The sequence below is a fragment of the Pituophis catenifer genome, unplaced genomic scaffold (genome assembly GCF_029215685.1).
Source record: "Pituophis catenifer annectens isolate HBS135680 unplaced genomic scaffold, rPitCat1.0.hap2 SCAF_1, whole genome shotgun sequence".
Classification (NCBI taxonomy): Eukaryota; Metazoa; Chordata; class Lepidosauria; order Squamata; family Colubridae; genus Pituophis; species Pituophis catenifer.
This window is the reverse complement of record NW_027256881.1, coordinates 151,299,470-151,320,148: the sequence shown is the minus strand read 5'-3', so window position 1 is coordinate 151,320,148 and position 20,679 is coordinate 151,299,470. Positions and strand designations below refer to the sequence as shown.

At 39.2% G+C, this 20,679-nt stretch overlaps 1 protein-coding gene across 3 annotated transcripts in view; it reads right to left on the bottom strand.

Annotated features, from left to right (window-relative positions):
• Nucleotides 1–220: 220 nt before the first annotated feature.
• Nucleotides 221–20,679, bottom strand: part of ISM1 (isthmin 1) — a 35,925-nt gene continuing 15,466 nt past the window's right edge. For 2 of the 3 annotated variants that reach the window (XM_070956439.1, XM_070956447.1), the window contains exons 2-6: nt 14,731–14,970; nt 9,556–9,829; nt 8,844–8,987; nt 2,383–2,472; nt 221–738 (exon numbers count right to left, since the gene is read on the bottom strand). In XM_070956439.1, coding sequence (XP_070812540.1) covers nt 221–738; nt 2,383–2,472; nt 8,844–8,987; nt 9,556–9,829; nt 14,731–14,970 — 1,266 coding nt within the window. The remainder of the gene's footprint in view (nt 739–2,382; nt 2,473–8,843; nt 8,988–9,555; nt 9,830–14,730; nt 14,971–20,679) is intronic. The other variant, XM_070956454.1, reaches the window with a different exon arrangement.

The following is a 20,679-nucleotide window of genomic DNA, read 5'->3' as shown; positions in this document are numbered from 1 at the left end:
TTGAGATACTTTCATGTGTGCAAAGGTGAGAGGGACTATATGCCGTATCTACATGCAAACATAAATAAAATACTTTAGAAAAATTGTATATTTTGTACAACTATGTACAGTGAGTGGGGAGATAAATCCCATTTTCAAAGGTTCATTCACTGGAGTGTCCTGTTTGCCACCACACATCTTTTTGAAGTTTTCAAAGAAATCTGCTCCTCCACACTCGTCTTCAGTACTCTCTTGCTTCCTGAAATTGTTTGTAATAGTCCTCCTCCGAAGGATTTTCTGTACATTTCTGACCATTGTTAGGTGGCCGAGCTTCATTGTACCTACTCCAGTCCCCTTTGCAAATGATCCAAGGCAAAACATCCACCTTGTAATGAAGTTCTGCAGAGAACTCGATGCTGATCAGGTTGGGGGTGCCAGCCCCTTTCCCTCGGGTAATCAGCTGCATGCTGTCGTCATAGCAGCAGTGCTGGGCTGCCAAGGTGGTACTCTGCAAGGACAGCATGGACCGGATGCAGTAGCGGGCACTGGGTTTATAGATCTCCAGTTTTTCTTTTGGCCCACTTGCATCTTTCCAGCGAAAGTTCTTCCTTTTCAGACGGTCGTAGATCTCTGCAGTGCTATAAGCTACTTCGGTGGGGTATGTGCAAGGACAAGGGGGAAGATCATTGACTACTTTGTGCATGTACTTCTTTAAGAATTCACTTTTGCAACTCATCCACCTTTCACAGCTATCCGTATCTGAAGAAGAGAAAGGAGGACAAAAGGGGGGAAAAACACATCAAACACCATATTAAAATCGTAAGTGCATGATTTACTGATTGGTTTGTAATCTGTGGCCCTCTAGATGTTACTAAACTACAACTCCCAGCACCCACTGGATGTGCTAAGGTTATGTGACAACAACTGGAAGACCACAGGTTCTCCTTCTTTGTCTTACTGTATCTCTCAAGTATCAAAAGGCAGGTTTTGATAACGAGTAGAACTGTCACATTTTAACAAAGAGTTACATTACTTTTTAGTAAAGTAATGTTTTCCTCAATTTCTTCACAAGGGCTGGATGTTTATCCCTTTAGTACAAGCTTTAAATCAACATAAAACAAAACTTTTAGTCAAGAATTATGACAGGACTTTTTAATTAATTGATTGATATCTAACTGTTTCTGTTTTTAAAAAGTCATAAGCTGAATTAAATTATTTTATACAAGTATTCTTTATTGCAGAAATAATTCTATTGATTGATTGATAAGCTGACTTGTAAGGATCTGGCCCCCAAAGGCTATTTAAAATATTTAAAAGTAATCCAATAAAACAATGTATGCTTTCAATATTATTTTCAAAGAACACATTCTTGAGCCTCAAAGCAAATTTCTTAGAATCAATGTCAGTGACAATTTATATATTTGCTATCCTTTCTCCTTGAATGCTTATATTCTCAAGTTTTTGTTGCTGCTGAAGTTGTTGGTTTAAAACAAAACACATTCTTGAGCCGTACTGGAATTGAAGCAGGAATACTGTAATGCACTGATACCAGAACATAACATTTCACGTGCTTTCTTATTATTGTGCAAAAATAAAAGTTGAATTTGTCTTTGTCTACTACGCACTATTTCTTTTTTAAAAAGTAGCTGCATTAAGTCCTAATTATTATTCTCTTTTAACTGATATTAAAATAGCCTCTTATAACTGAATCCAGAAATGACTCATATTCCTCTTATAATATTTGGTAAGATAGCAAGAAATCTGGCCAAGTCAGGATGTGCCATAAGTGGAATGGTCATGAGTGATGAGGTGGTGAATATGTATCTAAAGTCCAAATATTTTGCAAATTTCAGGGAAATCCTTGGCTTTCGTTTGCATTCCTAAGTGATCCTTTGACTTAACGATGTCCTAACCACTGTGGATAGATCTTATAAAGCTATTTATTGTTCAAGAAGACTTCCTGAACTTATTATATTCAGCTGTATTATTCAGCTCTTGCCTTTTGTCTTCGTTGTGTTATTTAACTTGGAACGCCCATGATACAGCTGAAAACAGTCACTTTTGTTAGAATTTCTGCATTGGAAATCACAGATCTCCTGGAAAAGGTTGATGGAGGCTCCATTCAAACCCAGAAAATGTTGGCAGAGCGAGATTTGAGAGCTCACTTCACACTAGAGGCCCTTTTTATACAGAGCCACTAACATACAATCTGAGGTAGCTGCCTTAAATGTAGCACTGCCTGGATGCTTTCAATCACAATTCATGTCCCCCTCAGCCGATATATAGTGGTATAGATCATGACTGTCAAAATATTCCTGAGGGAGTGAACTTGGGCCTACCTAAGTCACCTACGCTAAGTTTAAGATAGGAAAAACCCCACCCTTTTTGCTATTATCTGCTTACCAACTTCAAAGAGCTTTGTGGCATTGAATTCTTCACTTCCTGCAAGTAAGCTCACTTCTGTGGCTGCTGTTCTGAATGTGTCCTCGAGACCTATATAAATTATTTGGAAGAAGGAAAACACAGGGTTGTTTCAAATAGTCCCACTGTACTTGGAGAGAGCAAGAGCATATGCACACATTTATTTTGCAAAAAAAAAAAAAGGATTTATTGAACATTATTTACAGCCTCTGGGAAGGATACAACAAAGTCAAAAGAAAGCCAGCACATTAAAAATCAGACATATGTAATAAACTCATGAACAATGATTGCTTGCCAGAGCACCATAAATCAGTTATAAACTCAGTGTTTGTGTACTCTGATATTCAGAATTGTCTTGAAATGAGTACAGGGTTTTGAAACACGTTTCTTTTTGGTATTTTGAAGTCCGTATTTTCAGGCATCATTAAAGATTACAACGATTTGGAAAAAGACAAAAACTACAAAGTAGTAAAGCTTTTCATTATTGCATGCTTGAAGTGCGAGCGGATGAACGCTGTGCATTCCAACTGCATTATTAGCAAATCATTATTTAAAAACAGGATGTGCTCTTGATGTTACGTCTTATTAAAACAATGTGACTGAGATGTTTGGCAGGGAAAATATTGGGGATATTCATCTTCAGCTTTAAAGAAACCACCATTGTATGGGAGGCCTCCTCCTAAGGATGTACAATTAGAGAAGGCGGTGAAGGAGGCCACCTTGGGATCCACACACATGGAGGATCCAGACTACCCTCACTGCCAGACTTCACAAGAACCACAATTCTAGCCATATAGGGTTGAAGCCTAGCAGAAGCTTCATTCCTATTTTAATGTTTTTTTAAAAAATGTTTTTATCACGTTGTAAGACACCCAGAGTCACTTTGGATAGTGAGAGGGGCAGCATATTAAATAATAAATAAATAAATAACACACATAGCAGAGAAATAGCATGGAAGGAAGCAAAGGGCATGTCAAGAAGGAACAATCTTATCTCCTCTTGCTGGCATTATACAACTCGTCAGCAACCATAGTAGCAGTCCACGTCCCCTTTATCTTCTCCTTGTTCAGGGATCTCTTATATGGGACAAACCCCATATAAGACTCAGGCCTACTTTGTGGCAATGCTAGGGAAGACACAGCAGTAGGAGTCTCTCTGCTGCTGTGTCTCAACTTTCTCATCATGATGGGCACCAGAGAGGGCTGTTTTAGGTCTTAGTCTACGTAAGCAATGGGCTACTTCCCCTCAGAAGAGAACACTGTTCCTCAGCTAGGAAAGAGGAACTTATTTATGTTTGGCTGGTCCAGCCAGGAAATTAGAGGAAGGAGTCACCTTTCTGCTTTATAAGTGTATGCTTTTTTTAACAGATTAACAGAGTTGGAAGGGACCTTATAGGTCATTTAGTCCAACCCCCCGCTCAAGCAGGAGACCCTATACCAGTGATGGCTAACCTTTTTGCTGTCGCGTGCCAAAAGTGGGGGTTGCAGGGGGGGGGTTGCATGTGCACGTGCCCAGACCCATAATTCAATGCTTCCTGACCCCCTGCTCATGTGCGCATGACTCCCCCGCACTCCTCTCGCTTTTGGCATGCGGTGGCACAGTGGGCCCGGTAGGCCTGTTTTGGGAGCCTGGAGAGGGCAAAAACGGCCTTCCCCACCCCCCCGGAGGCCCTCCGGACACCAGAAACAGCCTGTTTCCTGACTTCCGGTGAGACCGGAAGGCCACTTTTTTGCCCTCCCCAGGCTTCAGAGCCTTTCTAGGAACCTGCAGAGGGTGAAAATGGCCTTCCCCACTCCACCTGGAGGCCCTCCAAGGCTGGAAACAGCCCATTTCCCAATTTCCAGTGGGCCCGGAAGGCCTGAAAATCAGCTGGCGGAGCTGACATAGGGCAACGCTTGCATGCCCACAGATATGATTCCGTGTGCCACCTGTGGCCCGCGTGCCATAGGTTCGCCATCACGGCCCTATACCATTTCTGACAAATGGCAGTCCAATCTTTTCTTGAAAGTCTCAAGTGATGAAGCTCCCACAGCTTCCGAAGGCAAGCTGTTCCATTGGTTGATTGTTCTCACTGTCAGAAAGTTCCTCCTCATTTCTAGGTTGAATCTCTCCTTGGTCATTTTCCATCCATTATTCATTGTCTGGCCTTCAGGTGCTTTGGAAAACAATTTGACCCCCTCCTCTCTGTGGCAGCCTCTCAAGTATTGGAAGACGGCTATCGTGTCTCCCCTGGTCCTTCTCTTCACTAGACTAGCCATGCCCAGATCATGTAACCATTTTTCATATGTTTTAGTCTCCAGTCCCCTAATCATCCTGGTTGCTCTCCTCTGCACTTTTTCTAGAGTCTCAACATCTTTTTTATAGTGTGGTGACCAAAACTGGATGCATACTCTAGGTATGGTCTTACTAGGGCTTTATAGAGTGGTATTAGTACCTCACTTGATCTTGATTGTATCCCTCTGTTAATGCAATTTAGGATTATCATATAAAAGTCATTGTGTATTTATATTTATACACAATAAATCCTCAGCTTATGACCACAACTGAAAATCTATGTTGCTAAGCAAGACAGTTGTTAACTGAATTTTGCTAACTAGTTCCTTGAACTCTGGGTAATTTACAATCAACCCAAAATGTTAAAATATAGCAAATACTGTGATAGATTGAAAAAAAACACACTAGAGAACTACAGGTAGTCCTTGACTTACAACCATTCGTTTAGTGACCGTTTGAAGTTATAGTGGCACTGAAAAAAGTGACTTATGACCATTTTTCAAGCTTATGACTATTTGACTATTGCAGCATTCCCATGGATACGTGATTAAAGTTTAAATGCTTGGCAACTCGTTCATATTTAAGTCAGTTGCAGTGTCCTGGGGTCACCTTTTGCGACCTTCTTACAAGCAAAGTCAATGGGGAAGCCAGATTCACTTAACAACTGCAGCGACTTGCTTAACAACTATGGCAAGAAAGATCATAAAATGAGGCAAAATTAGCAACTGTCTTGCTTTGCAACATCAATTTTCAATTGTGGTCATAAATTGAGGACTATCTGTAGCCTCAAGGCAATGCTCACACCGTTGGCACCCCAATACAGTGTAGAATAGCAGGGCTCAACATTTTTTCTGTAGGCCAGGAGATTCAGAAGAAATAAGGAGTTCCAGAGTACGTGGGCAGCTTCTGAGAAAGCATGCCAGTGTTTTCCCTTCACCACATGCAGGGTGAGAATCATCAATACATGCTTCCTACACACACACACACACACACACACCAAATCTTGTGAAAGAAGTTATGTAAGTATTGAAACTATGGAAGGCTATAAAAGTAGTAATGGTTCTGACAAAGATCATGTAGGAGAGAAATCAGGACTGTTCCCTTCCATATTCAGGTCTGGAACTTGGCTAAAAGAGATCTGGGATCGTCTGTAATTAACGCCCCAATATCTTCTCCAAAACCTTTCTTAAAAGCGAAGTTTGGAGATCATTGCCTAAGGTAACTGGATTGAGAAATGATCCCTTCAGAAGACGGTTCAGCATTGCCTCCTTAAAGATAGATGGCCTCCCCCTTCTTTAAAAAGGTGTTAACTACCTCTCAAATCCAATTACATGCCCCATCTAACTGCATGAGTAAGACAGGTAGATCATGAATCCTTACATGTACAGATAACAAGAGTACATCCATATCTGCTTTCACAGCTCAAAAATCACTATCAAAGTTCATCTCACTATCCCTTGCCAGTGTGCCATTGCATCCATCTCTAAGTAAATGAGAATGATTTGATTTGCAAAGAACTTTGTTAACATGTCACATGGGCCTGCAGGAATATCTTCACACTTGTCCCTCTCCAGGAAGGAATATAATCTTGAACAAAGGTGCTGGATATAAATCTGCAAAAGGCAGTAACAATGGAGAAATGTGCACACTTCACAATTCTTACAGTATATCCATGATATTCTCTCAAACATGGGAATGCTACTTTGTTTGGTTATATATTCACCCTTTCTTTTCTTCCACCATTGCTCTAGGTGGTGTCTTTTCATCTCCTTCATCTCCCATAGCATCTCACTGAAAACCCTCAGGATTCATGAAGGGAGGCAATCTTCTGCAGAGGCAATGCCTTTGCTCCTTTCAATTTCAAAAGTGAGCAAGTTGCATGGCAGAACTGCCCACAAGAAAGCTGAGTAATTCTCCCAAGTGTCTCAGAAAATGCAGTAAGTCCATCGGTTGCCTGGGGCAGACCATCTTGACTGGTCCCTCACCTTTGCAATGGTCCAGTATGCTAACAATGAGTGCATACATCAGAAAGGGATCTGACTACAAATTACAAATACAGATGACAATGTCTTGCATTTTCAGTTTATTTTGAATCTGTTCTGAAGTAGAGACCAAGTCCGATGGTCTTTATTAACAGGTTTGAAACTTCTGAGACAGGCCCATGGGTAACATGGAAGCCATGAACCCCTGAGTTCACTCAGATCCCATCCCCAAGGTACAGGGACTAAAGTCCCAGTACTCCCAATAAGAAGTATGTAACTTTTAAGGCAGTCAAAAACCCTGCCCTTACTCAATGTTCTGCAGTTTAGTTCCTTTACACTGCATGGAGAAATTTGAAGAAACAGCAAAATGATTTCTTATCATTTCAATGTATCATTTTCTGTATTCTCCTTCTACGTCTTGAGTTTGCCTCATGCAAGCCTATTATTTGAAGCTTTTTGGAGCAGCCAAATTATAAATAATATCACATTTTCACATACAGAAATTGTGAATATTGTACTTTCTGCCCAACAAGAGATTAGAATTCACTGTAACTCTACTGCTTGCATTAAATCATAAAATAGCCATAACCATATTTACCTAGGACCGTGATGGCAAACTATGGCACGCGTGCCCTAAGTGGCACATGGAGACATGTCGCCTGGCATATGTGCCATCGCCCGTTCCTCTTCCGGGTTTCTGGAGCGTATGCGCACATGATGATCAGCTGGCCTTTGTACGTGCAACAGTGCCAGAAACCGGAAGAGCTGGTCTTCTGTTTTCCGGTGTGAACATGCACGCCGACCAGCTAATCGGCACATGCACATTCATGGCAGTCGGAAGTACCTTATCTGGGGCGTGCATACTCCCTGGGCAGCTCCTCTTCCTGGTCGTGGCCCTGATGAGTGCGCACACACGCAAAGTGCTCTTGGCACTTGGTGCTGAAAAGGTTCGCTATCACTGACCTAGGACATTTCAAAATTCTGAATGGTGATTAAAGAGGCCATCTGAAAATTTGCATTTGGTTTGCCTGTGCAGTGGGGAAGTATGCAGTGTGGAAAGTCCTGCTCTCTTGGTGAAAAGAGAAGCCAGTCAGCCAATCTACCAGAGCTATCTTCAAAAGTTGGCCCATCCTGCTATTAATAAATAAGCCGCATTCTCCCTTGCTGAAAGATTACCCTTGTTAGATGAGTGTGTGCTAGTTTCTGGGAAGCTATTGTTCAGTACAGCAAGTGTTACAGTCTGAGTCACAGAGGAGGTTCTCTAATTGCATTTCAAACAGTATGATAGAGGCATGAGGAAAAAGTATTAGAAAGGGAGCACTCCAGTGGCTGAACTCATCAATAGTTACCAGAATGCTTATTTCAGAGTTAGGAGCCTAAGACAGCACAAAAGAGGCATGTGCTAACTTGATCTCAGCCACTCTTCCTTGAAAAACACTGTAGAGTATAACTTTTCTTAGTGCTCTGAAATCTGATTAAACTACACAACCTTCAAGATTTCATATTAGCTTAATATTATAAAATGGGAGGAACAATTAGAAGAGGCATGAGACTCTTAATTCCAGTACTACTCCATCTAGTGCATTTTGCAAGAAATGCACTTTTTTTTCCTGCCAACTGTCTGTAGACCATACTGAGAAATGGAAGATACTTAAATAAAAAGTGTGATTGAGGAGCCTTTTGAGGCAGGGAAACACTTTAATGCAGGGGTGAAATCCAGCAGGTTATGACAGGTTCTGGAGAACCGGTAGCAGAAATTTTGAGTAGTTCGGAAAACCAGCAAATACCATCTGTGGCTGGCCCCAGAGTGCAGTGGGAATGGAGATTTTGCAATATCCTTCCCCCTGGAGTGGGGTGGGAATGGAGATTTTGCAGTATCGTTCCCCTGCCATGCCCACCAAGCCATGCCCACCAAGCCACACCACACCCACTAAGCCACGCTCACAGAACCGGTAGTAAAAAAAATTGGATTTCACCACTGACTTTATGTTATTATGTACTTTACAAAGATGCAAGCAAGGAAATAGTTCCAGATACCTCAGCAGCTCCTTCTTGTACTACAAATGATTTAGTCTAGATCTACACACACACACACACACACACACACACACACACACACACACAGGGGTGGGAAGTATACTTGTACATGGGTCATGGCTATGAACAATTCTGTTCTCTATTTCCTACCCGGGCAGTTTGGTCGGTCACATGTCCTTGATTCAGTGGCTGTGCAGGCATATCCACAGGTCCTGGTGCGTTTCTGATTGCCACTTCCACAGGTTGTACTACAAACTGACCACAGACTCCAGTCTCCTTCACCCTCTATGTAATCTGAAAGGGAAGAGACAAAAAATAATAATAATTAGGAAAATGGAAGTGGACACCACGAAAGCCTGGCTGTTGAAAGTAGACCCAATCTGGGTTGCTAGCCGCATGCTGGTTGGGGATTTATGTATGTTGTAGTCAGCCCTGCAGCAAAACATTGCAATGCAGATTTTTACTAAATGTATTTCCAGTCGGTCATGCCCTTTCCTACCCACTTTGTATTGTTTTTCAACCTTTTCTAATAATTTGTGAGTTTAATTTGTTTTGTTTTTGAGCATGGTCCCATCTTTCTCTTTCTGGAGAAATTCCAACAGCACTGCTTAACACATCCTTCTTCTGCCTGGGTGGTACCATTTTGACTCTGTAAAGTTCCACTACTAAACAAGTTCATTGTCAGTACAGAAGCCTTGATGTTTGTGAATAGAATCACATCCACTTGCCTTTCTTTTGAATCTGATTTCTACCTGACTGTTCCTGCCCTTTCTGTTCGCTATCCGCATGCACAAACATTCCGCCCTTGTTATGGACACCTGTTTTGTCCACACATTTGCCAGTGAGGTTTTTGCTCACTCACCATATTCGGGCTGCTCCTTTGATTCAAACATCCGATGACTTGATGGATGCCTATCCCACCCGCCATTCAAGGGATTTAGGAAGTTGCTGTCTTCAGTCGTGCTATCGTATTTGTAATCCTGATCACCACTACTCATGCGAGTGATGGAAGGTGCGGATCTTTGCCACCAGTTTCTCCAGTTTGGGGACAGGACAGGCCAGCTGGTTTTGCTGCTTTCCCTTTGAAGACCTTTCTCTGATTCAGACTCTGTTCCATCAACAACCTCTATAGTCACCTGGAGAATTCAAGAGGAAACGGCATTCAGGCCTCAAAGGCTGTCTTCCTTCAGATCAGAAAAACTCTTAATATATTAATAAATCTTATAAAGTGTACAAGACAGCTGCAATCTAGTAAGGAATACATCGGAGAAAAAAAGTCCCCATGTAAATTGGGTGAAAAGTTACAGATGCTGTGAAGTGGGACACATTAACAATTATGGTTGTGATTACATAAGAAGAAAGAGTTGCATATTTTCCATCAATACCCCTCGGTAATTTGTTATAGTCATTTTAACTTTCTTAAAACCATAACAAGTAGGTATGTTCAAAAATTCCCGCATTTTACAGAGTGGAAACATGGCAGAATGAATAGATTAGGGAGAGGAAGGCACAGAACAAGGACATGTACAAGGCAGAGAAGAGGAAAGATGAACAAATGAAGACTGGATCCAATGGAAAGTCAAAGAAAATAGGAAATACATGATTAATATTCTTTTTCCATAGGCCATTAGTTTATAATTTTATTAAAATTTAGATGTTATTGGACCACAAAGTAGCTCTGAATAACATATATTGTTTTTACAATTATTTAGCTTACTTTTTTTCCCTCTGCTGTAAGGTCCCAGTATTATTTATCAACAGACTATTTAGTATTGGTGTATATTTGCACATATTATTATGAATTAAAATGCTACCTTGGAATTTTTGACAAATTATCTTGAAATACTGTATTATATTAGCTCCCTAAAACATTCTGAGTGTGATTTCAGCCTCAGTGATGACATATAATATATATGTATGTATGTATTTTCTCTTTGAATAAAACAATCAATTTAACCATTCCTGCTTTCTCTTCTTGTTGTGGAAATAATATATATTTCTATTTGCAATTAATAATCTTTATAAACTATCACCATTTATATTAACAAAATTCACTCGATTCTTTAATTCTTTAACATTAAAGGGAAAAAATACTTCCCCCATCTATTTTAAAACACTATTTTTTTCTTTAAAAACATTTTTAAGATCAAAAAGTTCTAATACATTTTTAACTTCCTCTTAACTTATATACTTTAAACTTCACTTTCAGCTAGATCAATAAAGTTCCAACTAACTCCGATTAACTGATTAAATTTAAATCACTCCCTCCAAGCTATCCTCATAAAATAAATTTGGTCTTCTTGTATAAAATTGTATCAATTTTAAAACTCAACTTTTCTTTAAGCTAATATATCTTTTTCTTTAACTTTTTCTTAACATATCTTCAAATACATTTTCAGTAATATTTTACAAACTTTAAGAATTACTTAAGCATTATATATAATGAGAAAAATTTCAGACCCATTTTACATTAAAACTTTCAATTACAAATATCAGTCCGATAAAAATCCATCCTAATACCAATTGATTCTTTAAGTTTAAGTCACTCCTTCCAGCTTACTTCATGAAATAAAATCTTTTTCTTCTCTGGAATGTTTATCACGTAGTTATAAAGTTATCTTTTTCTTAAGAATTTCTCAACTTTGTTATTTTCCATGAAGAAAAAGTCCCATACTTGTCCTTTTGAAAGTTGCAGATTTTCTTGGAAATCTTCTTTCAAACTGTGTTAGGACGTTTATATTTAAACCAGGATAACAGAGATTGGTGTCAGGTTTATATTCCAAAATTGCAATTGACTCCTCTACATTTACAATGTAGAAGCAGATTTGTAACTTTCTACACATATTTACATCTCTGGAGTACATTTTTAAAAAACATCTTAACTCTCTCTTTAGGGAAAGAGTAGCCACTGAAGAATTGCTGGCCAATCAGAAATCATAAAAATTGAAAAGTTTTAGCCACCCATAGCAAAGTAGACCAAGCTACAAATAACCAAAAATAATAAACTAGAGCCACAACTTTCTACCCTTATATTTCTCCATCAATTTTTTTTAAAAAAAGATACTCCACACTTCTTCATTTTAGCTTGCCTTAGCAGCCTTCTTGTTAAATGAAGAAATCTCCCAAAAGTTACAGATCTTTAAAAAGGAATAACAGGCTGTGGCTAAAGAGAGCTTCTCTTAGTTTAATAAAGATTAATAGTCCTTAAAAATGAGTAAGAAACAAAAGGCACAACTTACTGTCTGCTTGAAAAATAAATTCCAACATGGTTGCTTTTTCAACAACAAGCTGATTGCATCCCCCCCCCTCCCAGCTGTTGGCACTTTGAAGCACAGCTCCTGAAGCTACTTGCAGACGGTTGCTATATGGAGGATCTTATGGGATGATTCTAGGACTCTCCCTAACCAAGGAGAGTCATATAAACTAAAGGAATGCCAGTTCCTTTTGTTGTTAAGTTGAAAAAGTGACAACCAAGGAAAAAACCTTCAGGGATCTTTCCCTGGGCATGTCGTTTAATTGGCCGTCTGCACCAGAAGTCCAGTTGAGTCCATCTTCAGGAAACTTCTCTCTAGCTCCAGATTGGATCCTGCTACATTGTCCTGGGACACGTATAATCACCTTCATTCCTGAGTTTTATTTTAATTGAATTTTAAACTTATGGTCTTTATTTATTGATTTAATGTTTTATAGTGAATTTTAATGGAATGCCTGTATGCCACTTAGAGTTGGCTCTGGCAAGATGGACAGCATACAAGTTTAATAAATAAATAAATAATATACAAGCTACTTATATTATTCACAGAATTTTATCTGTACAATCAAACCACTGATCCATTTACTCCAACATTATCAGTACTAGAAGTGACTCTTCCCCAGTCTGGTCAAAGTTTGGGAATTGCAGACCCAGCAATCCAGAAGGCATCAGATTAGGTAAAATTCATTGAGTACACTGACGTACCAATGTTTGTATTAACAGTACCTTCCTAATTACCAGTAATACCCTACACATTTTTCAGTTCAACTGTATTTCAGTGCAACACTGTGTATGTCTATGCATGTTTTTACATGGAATAAAGAAATTTACAGTATATTTAAACATACACAGACATTTGATGGAGAAATTATACCATACAGTGAGATGTATCCCTGCCTAAAGAGGAAACACCTCAAACATAATTGAAGATGCGGACCTTGATTCACGAAATCCTACCTCATACTGTGATTTGGTTGGCCTTCAAGGTGCAACAGGTCATATTTGATTTTGTGGCAAATGGTTATTAGGGCTCCCTCTATGAAAGCATGGGAAATAGTTACTGAAAAACTGGAAAAAAGGGAACATTCAGGTCAAGAAATGAAATATCGGACCTAATTTCAGGACCTCCTGGAACTCAGGCGCTATTTAAATAGGCTTGAAAAGCAAAAACGTACATCACACATAAAATGACTTGGCAGCCAAGTCCTTTTGCTTACACATGACTTCCCTTTCTTTCGAGGGAGAAGAAAGTGAACCTGTTGCCCGGTGAATAGCCCTGCTATGCCAGCCTGACTGCATGAGTTGGCATGTGTCAAATCAGTGCCCATTAACAAAAGAGCTTCTCAGAGAGAAAGAAAAAGAAATCAATGCTCCCTAAAGAAATATCTTTAAAAGTACCTCATTTTCAAGAACTTCCTGGGAATTCGTTTACTTGAGTGCAGTGGTGCATTTGGCTGCTGATTTGGCAATAAAATTAAAAAAAGCAGCTGTAGCACAAAAGTAACAGCTGCTCGGGTTACCCTTTCAAATGATTCCGAGGAGCTGAATAAAATATTTTGTTACTGAAACAGATGCAGGCAAACAATCAGTAAACAGATAGGCACTGTGCTCATTTCCACTGGCACTAGGTTAATGCAATCCTAGAAAATCTTTCTAAGTGGTGGATGATTGCTACTTTAAAGTGGAAATATTGAAGCTGCCCTTCCCCAGTCTCCAGATGTATTTAGAGTGACAGCTTCCAGAATTCCCAGCTGGAATGGGCAATGGGCAAGGCAGGCATAAATAAATGCTCATTCATATTAAGCCTAAAATGGGTAGAGAGAAGACAAAAGAGGAAGAAATTGACAACTTTACCTGTATCTACTTGAATGCATCTGCTGGACCATGAAAGAGAACATCGCACAGATATACAGTATTCAGTTCTATTCACAGGCAAACATTCTATTTTAGAATACTGGAAATATTCTAAGAGATGATCCCAGAAGAATTTGCTTGAGATCTAATGGTGATTCTAAATTTAAGGTCCCTGATCTGGCCTACAAAAATTCAGATGACCATGAGACAGCAGCAAAGGATAAAGAAATCTCTGTTTGCTGCCAATTAATGGTTATCCCATTTTTTTCAATCCACTTATGATAATCTGAATAAAAATACAAAGCTGGTTTCCAAAGTAACATTGGTCTAAAAGACTCCAGGTTCGCTCTGATTTAGTTGTGGTTCAAAATCCTCAGGAGAAGTCAGCCAATTTAAATTACAATTGAAAGAAACTATGCCTTTAACTGTGCACATTTTACCACTACTGTGGTGAGACCCTGTTAGTGATTTTTAAAAAATCATCCAAGGGAAAGTTAATCATTCTCACATTAATTTCCACTTTCCTTTTCTGCTGTTCACATTAGGAGATAAGTCTGTAGTCTGTTTGATATTACACCAAGACTAATAATGGGATTTCAAGTCAATCAATCAATCAATCAATCAATAAGGTGCATTATTTAATCAAATAGTGATCTCAGCTATACCATAGAGCAAAAATACAGTAATTTAACAAAGCAGTCTTTTCTTGCACCTACCATTTTCATATTTTTTCACATAATGCACAAATATTTAATAGAGTTCATGCAACATTATTTATTTCCTTTATAGTATGAAATGCCCAATTATTACCTTGCTTCCCCTCCCCCATCTTTGTTCCTGATATTTGAAAGTGCTTTTTTAAAAAAGGTACATGTTAAGTCCATGATCGCTTTAAAATCAAATTCAAAGAATAAATCAGAAGATCTTTACCTGGATGTTAGGGTTTTGCCCATTGATATCTGCTTTTGAGAAGTCAGGAAAATTTGGAAGATCGAAAAGGAAAGATCTGGGTCCATCTCTTTGCAAGGATGTATGCCCATTCTGCTGCCTGAATCGCTGTTTGGCCAATGACCGGTGTGCTGCCTGGTGACCAGGATAATTCTGCCGATCTTCTGGATCTAACGTGAAGCTGCTTTCAAGAGATGAAAGGCTCTCTGTCTGGAGGATTTCCTAAGAGGACAAAGAAAAAAGGAAAGAAATTCAATTGTTGTAGATCCAAGAAAGATATTAGGCTGGATACAGCAAGGTTTAGCAGAAGTAATTCTGTTGTGGACAGAATTCTATGGGTTGAGGAAGACTAAAGGGAAAATGACAACGTGTGTGATGGTTTATAACACAAATGACACAATATGAAGGAGCATTGCACCGTTTGTATGACATCTAAGTCATGATCTGGAACTCACTGTGGCTTCCTATACACCCAACTGATTCTGGCAGAGGTGCTTTGTTGTGTACATTTTTGCAAAAAATGATGAATGTTGTACAATGAAAGATCCCATGCCCTATGGAATGCTTTGTGATCTTGAGCTAGAGACTTCATATGGGTTTCAGCTCTTTTAGGATACCAAATTCTGGTGTTAAGTTGGAAAAGATCTTTCTGAGTGCAAAAGAATCCTTCAATCACTGAAGAAGGGCACCAGTGGATCCGTCTTCCAGAGTGGCTTACATTAAAGCTATCAAAAGCTTTGTGCTGGTGAAATGAAAAGGCACAAGCAGAAAAGAACCAAGCTCATGGCCTTTGCAATGGCGTGCCTACAATCAAGAAAACAAGTCCATAACATTTACAGTATATATTCAAAGGTATTACAAACTTTGGCACTGATGAAAAAATAAAGCTACAAACTACATGTCAAACAGTACAACAAGCTTCCTTATCACCTACATGGTCTGGAGGAGGCAAGAGAGGGGAAATAAAATGTGCATTGTGATGTTGTTGATGGAACAACCTCCTATTATAGTTGATTTATTATGTTGCTCACAAATATATAAAGTGCCAAGCTTACTGTCTTGTGGCATCACAACACACATATTATTTTGATGAAATCTCTGCAGATACCTCATGTACCATACTACATAGACTGTACTGCTCCTCAGTATATCCCAACCCTGTCCCTTCACTTGATGTTTAGCAATACAAGAAAGAAATTGGCAGTACATCTATATGACTTTTGCATTGGCAGAGCAAGGAATTAATAGAAAGTGGAAGTGGAAGTTTTACCCTTGCTAGTTTGCTGGTGTAAAAGTTGGAATTTTTAACAGCTGGACCCAGATGTTTTCAGTTGCCATCTAATATGAGAGCTACATTCTTGAAAATATGAAGGTTAAATTGAGACAGATGCAGAAAGGGGAACAGAGTGCCAGGCATTTTAAAGAAACCTTAGTGCTTGTATAAAAGCTATGGGTTGCTCACTTGAGGTGAACACAACTAGAATGGGGTACAGAAAAGGAACAAGAAAATCCAAAGGTTCAAACTCTATGTCAATATTCATTTGACTTATTTGAAAATGGTGAGACTTACTTCATGGGCACAAACATAACAATTACAATGGGGAGGGTGCTATTATTTCTAATAAACATGTTGCACTGTTCCCCTTCTCCACAATTTGGAGCTGAAAAGCAGGCAAGGGAACACTCTCCATACTCTATAAAGTGTCTTGAAGGAGTAGCTCAACTTTGGGAACAATTGCCCTCTTCTAAAATCTGTGTTTGGGTAAAAGCTGGGACTTTAAACATAAATTAGAAATCTCAGGAAACCAGTACAATTAGAGATGGACCTAAATCTAGAAGGGGGAAAGTTATATGTAACAAGGTTGTGATGTGTTTTAAAGATATTTCTAATGATACTAAAGAGCAGGAATGAACAAAAATCCATATATATCTGTTGTATGATAGACATGGTCCTAGTGATAAATTTTGGCTCACTATCAAAGTGTGTATTCATATGTTTACATTTTAGCTTACTTCTAGAGGTCTCAGAATGGCAAGGTTCTTTCCCCTAGATACCCACAGACAAACATCATAAAATGAGCTGTCTAATGAAAAGATGACTGTCTCAAGATCTGCGAAGGTCTTTTTGATTGAATAGTTGAACTTGGATCTCACATGTACTAGTATAATTTAATCTCAGCCACAGTATCTCTAAATCTCTTATATATTTTGGATTAAAGCTCCCGGCCATTGGCTATAGAAACTACAGGTCACAAAGTTTCCTGTCCTCACTTTGTGACCCACCAAGCATCCTTATGCAGCCTACTGATGTTTTTTTTTTTTTTTAAACTGAGACTAAATGTTGCTATTGCCAGGAAGGATCTGCTGCTACTTAATTTTTCACTGCCACCTCCTCCTTGAAAGACATGCTACTGAATGCTTGTCACACATCTCCAGGCCTCATTGACATTGCCAGCTCTATTGCTGCCAGCATTGCTAGCTGATTGGCAGGCCAGCTGTTCCTTTGTGTCCTGCAATTATCGGTCATGTAGCAATGTGGCACTTTGTCCTCTATGAGTTTTTGCTGCTCAAGTACAGTGGGGCAAAAAAGTATTTAGTCAGCACCAATTGTGCAAGTTCTCCCACTTAAAAAGATGAGAGAGGCCTGTAATTGACATCACAGGTAGACCTGAACTATGAGAGACAAAATGAGAAAACAAATCCAGACAATCACATTGTCTGACTTGGAAAGAATTTATTTGCAAATTATGGTGGAAAATAAGTATTTGGTCAATATCAAAAGTTCATCTCAATACTTTGTTATATATCCTTTGTTGGCAATGACAGAGGTCAAACGTTTTCTGTAAGTCTTCACAAGGTTGGCACACACTGTTGCTGGTATGTTGGCCCATTCCTCCATGCAGATCTCCTCTAGAGCAGTGATGTTTTGGGGCTGTCACTGGGCAACACGGACTTTCAACTCCCTCCAAAGGTTTTCTATGGGGTTGAGATCTGGAGACTGGCTAGGCCACTCCAGGACCTTGAAATGCTTCTTACGAAGCCACTCCTTCGTTGCCCGGGCGGTGTGTTTGGGATCATTGTCATGCTGAAAGACCCAGCCACGTTTCATCTTCAATGCCCTTGCTGATGGAAGGAGGTTTGCACTCAAAATCTCATGATACATGGCCCCATTCATTCTTTCCTGTACATGGATCAGTCGTCCTGGTCCCTTTGCAGAGAAACAGCCCCAAAGCATGATGTTGCCACCCCCATGCTTCACAGTAGATATGGTGTTCTTTGGATGCAACTCAGCATTCTCTCTCCTCCAAACACGACAAGTTGTGTTTCTACCAAACAGTTCTACTTTGGTTTCATCTGACCATATGACATTCTCCCAATCCTCTTCTGGATCATCCAAATGCTTTCTAGCAAACTTCAGACGGGCCCGGACATGTACTGGCTTAAGCAGGGGGACACGTCTGGCACTGCAGGATCTGAATCCCTGGCGGCGTAGTGTGTTACTGATGGTAGCCTTTGTTACGTTGGTCCCAGCTCTCTGCAGGTCATTCACTAGGTTCCCCTGTGTGGTTCTGGGATTTTTGCTCACCGTTCTTGTGATCATTGTGACCCCACGGGGTGAGATCTTGCGTGGAGCCCCAGATCGAGGGAGATTATCAGTGGTTTTGTATGTCTTCCATTTTCTAATTATTGCTCCCACAGTTGATTTCTTCACACCAAGCTGCTTGCCTATTGCAGATTCAGTCTTCCCAGCCTGGTGCAGGTCTACAATTTTGTTTCTGGTGTCCTTCAACAGCTCTTTGGTCTTCACCATAGTGGAGTTTGAGGTTGTGGACAGGTGTCTTTTATACTGATAACAAGTTCAAACAGGTGCCATTAATACAGGTAATGAGTGGAGGACAGAGGAGCCTCTTAAAGAAGAAGTTACAGGTCTGTGAGAGCCAGAAATCTTGCTTGTTTGTAGGTGACCAAATACTTATTTTCCACCATAATTTGCAAATAAATTCTTTCCAATTCAGACAATGTGATTGTCTGGATTTGTTTTCTCATTTTGTCTCTCATAGTTGAGGTCTACCTATGATGTCTATTACAGGCCTCTCTCATCTTTTTAAATGGGAGAACTTGCACAATTGGTGGCTGACTAAATACTTTTTTACTGTATACCGTCACTGTCTAGAACCATCTTTCCCAATCTGGTGCTCTCCAAGTATGTAGCACTATAATCCTTGTTGGCTACTCTGACTAGGGAGGATGAGAGTTATAATTTAATTAATGAGGGAGGCAGTTTTTTAAAGATCTAGAACAGGGGTGTCGAATTCACGGCATCACGGCTTCGTCACATGTTGTATCAGGACTTTTTCCCCCTTCACTAAACTGGGCATGGGTGTGGCCAGCACGTGACACATCTGGTCCACGGGCCGGGAGTTTGACAGCCCTGATCTAGAAGGTCCTTCCTCATGTTGATTTCAGTTGGGCTTTTAATGATGGCCATGAAAGTTAACAATTTGCTTTAAATCAATGTGACCTATTTCAAAGATTTTGCACAGCTGTTTCACGTTTCCAGCAGGCAGATGTTCTGTAATCATTTTTATTTTTCCTGCCTATCTCTTAAAATATTCAACATCTTGTCCCAAATTTATTTCTGGAAATATCATCTGCCAAATAATATTTTGTAAAAAAACATTTTGTTTATATGGTTTACAAAAAACAAGAAGAGTTCACTATTCATTTAGAAGCTAAAAATAACGTTAAGTATGCAGTAGGAAAAATGCTACATTTACAAAAAGAAAAGAAAAGGAAACAGAAAGATCCTGGGACAAGCAACCTGTTTAAGCAAAAGATACGAAGTCTCATCGGTGGTATTCTTCATTTAAAGTTTGACATAGTTGAGCCTGAAAGCAAATTGAAGTGAAATAAAGTTTGTTTCCAAGGGCTCTAATTAAGATCTAAGCCAATGTTCCACTTTTCATGTTTAGATCCCACATTAAGAGAAAACAAGATAGATAAATAGATAGATAGATAGATAGATAAACAGACAGATGATAGATAGAGATATAGAGATAGACAGAGACTCCTCCCTCCTTAAAAACACAATGATGACAATTCTTTTTATTGATTTGCCTAGGCATAACTTAGTTGCAAAACTCCAGATGATACTAGAAGGCAATTAGAGGGACAGAACTAGTAGCCTTCCGCTGTTTAGATTTTATGCTTGTACAATGTCATTCTGGTTTCGTTTAAAATTAATTTTCTTTGTATTTTATTCATTGGTAGGTTGGTTGTTTTGACTGTCATGTTTAGCACAAAAGTTGGATATAAATCTAATGAAAGAAACAAATAAAATATTTAATATGTTGCAGGATTTTCATAAAGTGGTCTCTCCTCTTGCTGGTCAAAGCTTTTCAACTCTTTTCAACTCTTATCTCTTTTAACCTCTTTTTTAACTTTTCAGCCTTCTGCATCAAACTAAATGCAAGAGTTCATGCTACAAATTCAAAATACATTAAGATGAGTAATTCTCTACATTCAATAAATTCCATAAGAATGATAACTATCCTGCTTTCTAGAATATATAAAATATAAGAACCATCATGAATGCTTATGACCTCTTAGCATAATTTCTGAGACTAAACCTATATTATCTTTAATAAGGTATCAATTAATTTAAATTGTAGCTGGCTAATGAAACAATTTCTAATTTCTAGCTTTGAAATTTTGTTACAAGTGCACCTGGATTACTCCTATGCCACATATAGCAGATTATTGGACCATTGAGAGGTGAAACAGTAGACTTGAAGCCTTTTTGGAGTTAATAATGGACTCTAAGTGATAGTCTGGGTTTCCAGAACACCTGGTTTATAATTAAAAATATTTAACACAGAGGCTTCAGATGAAAGTCTGTAAGAACTGTAATACCCACAGTACACGGTTCCT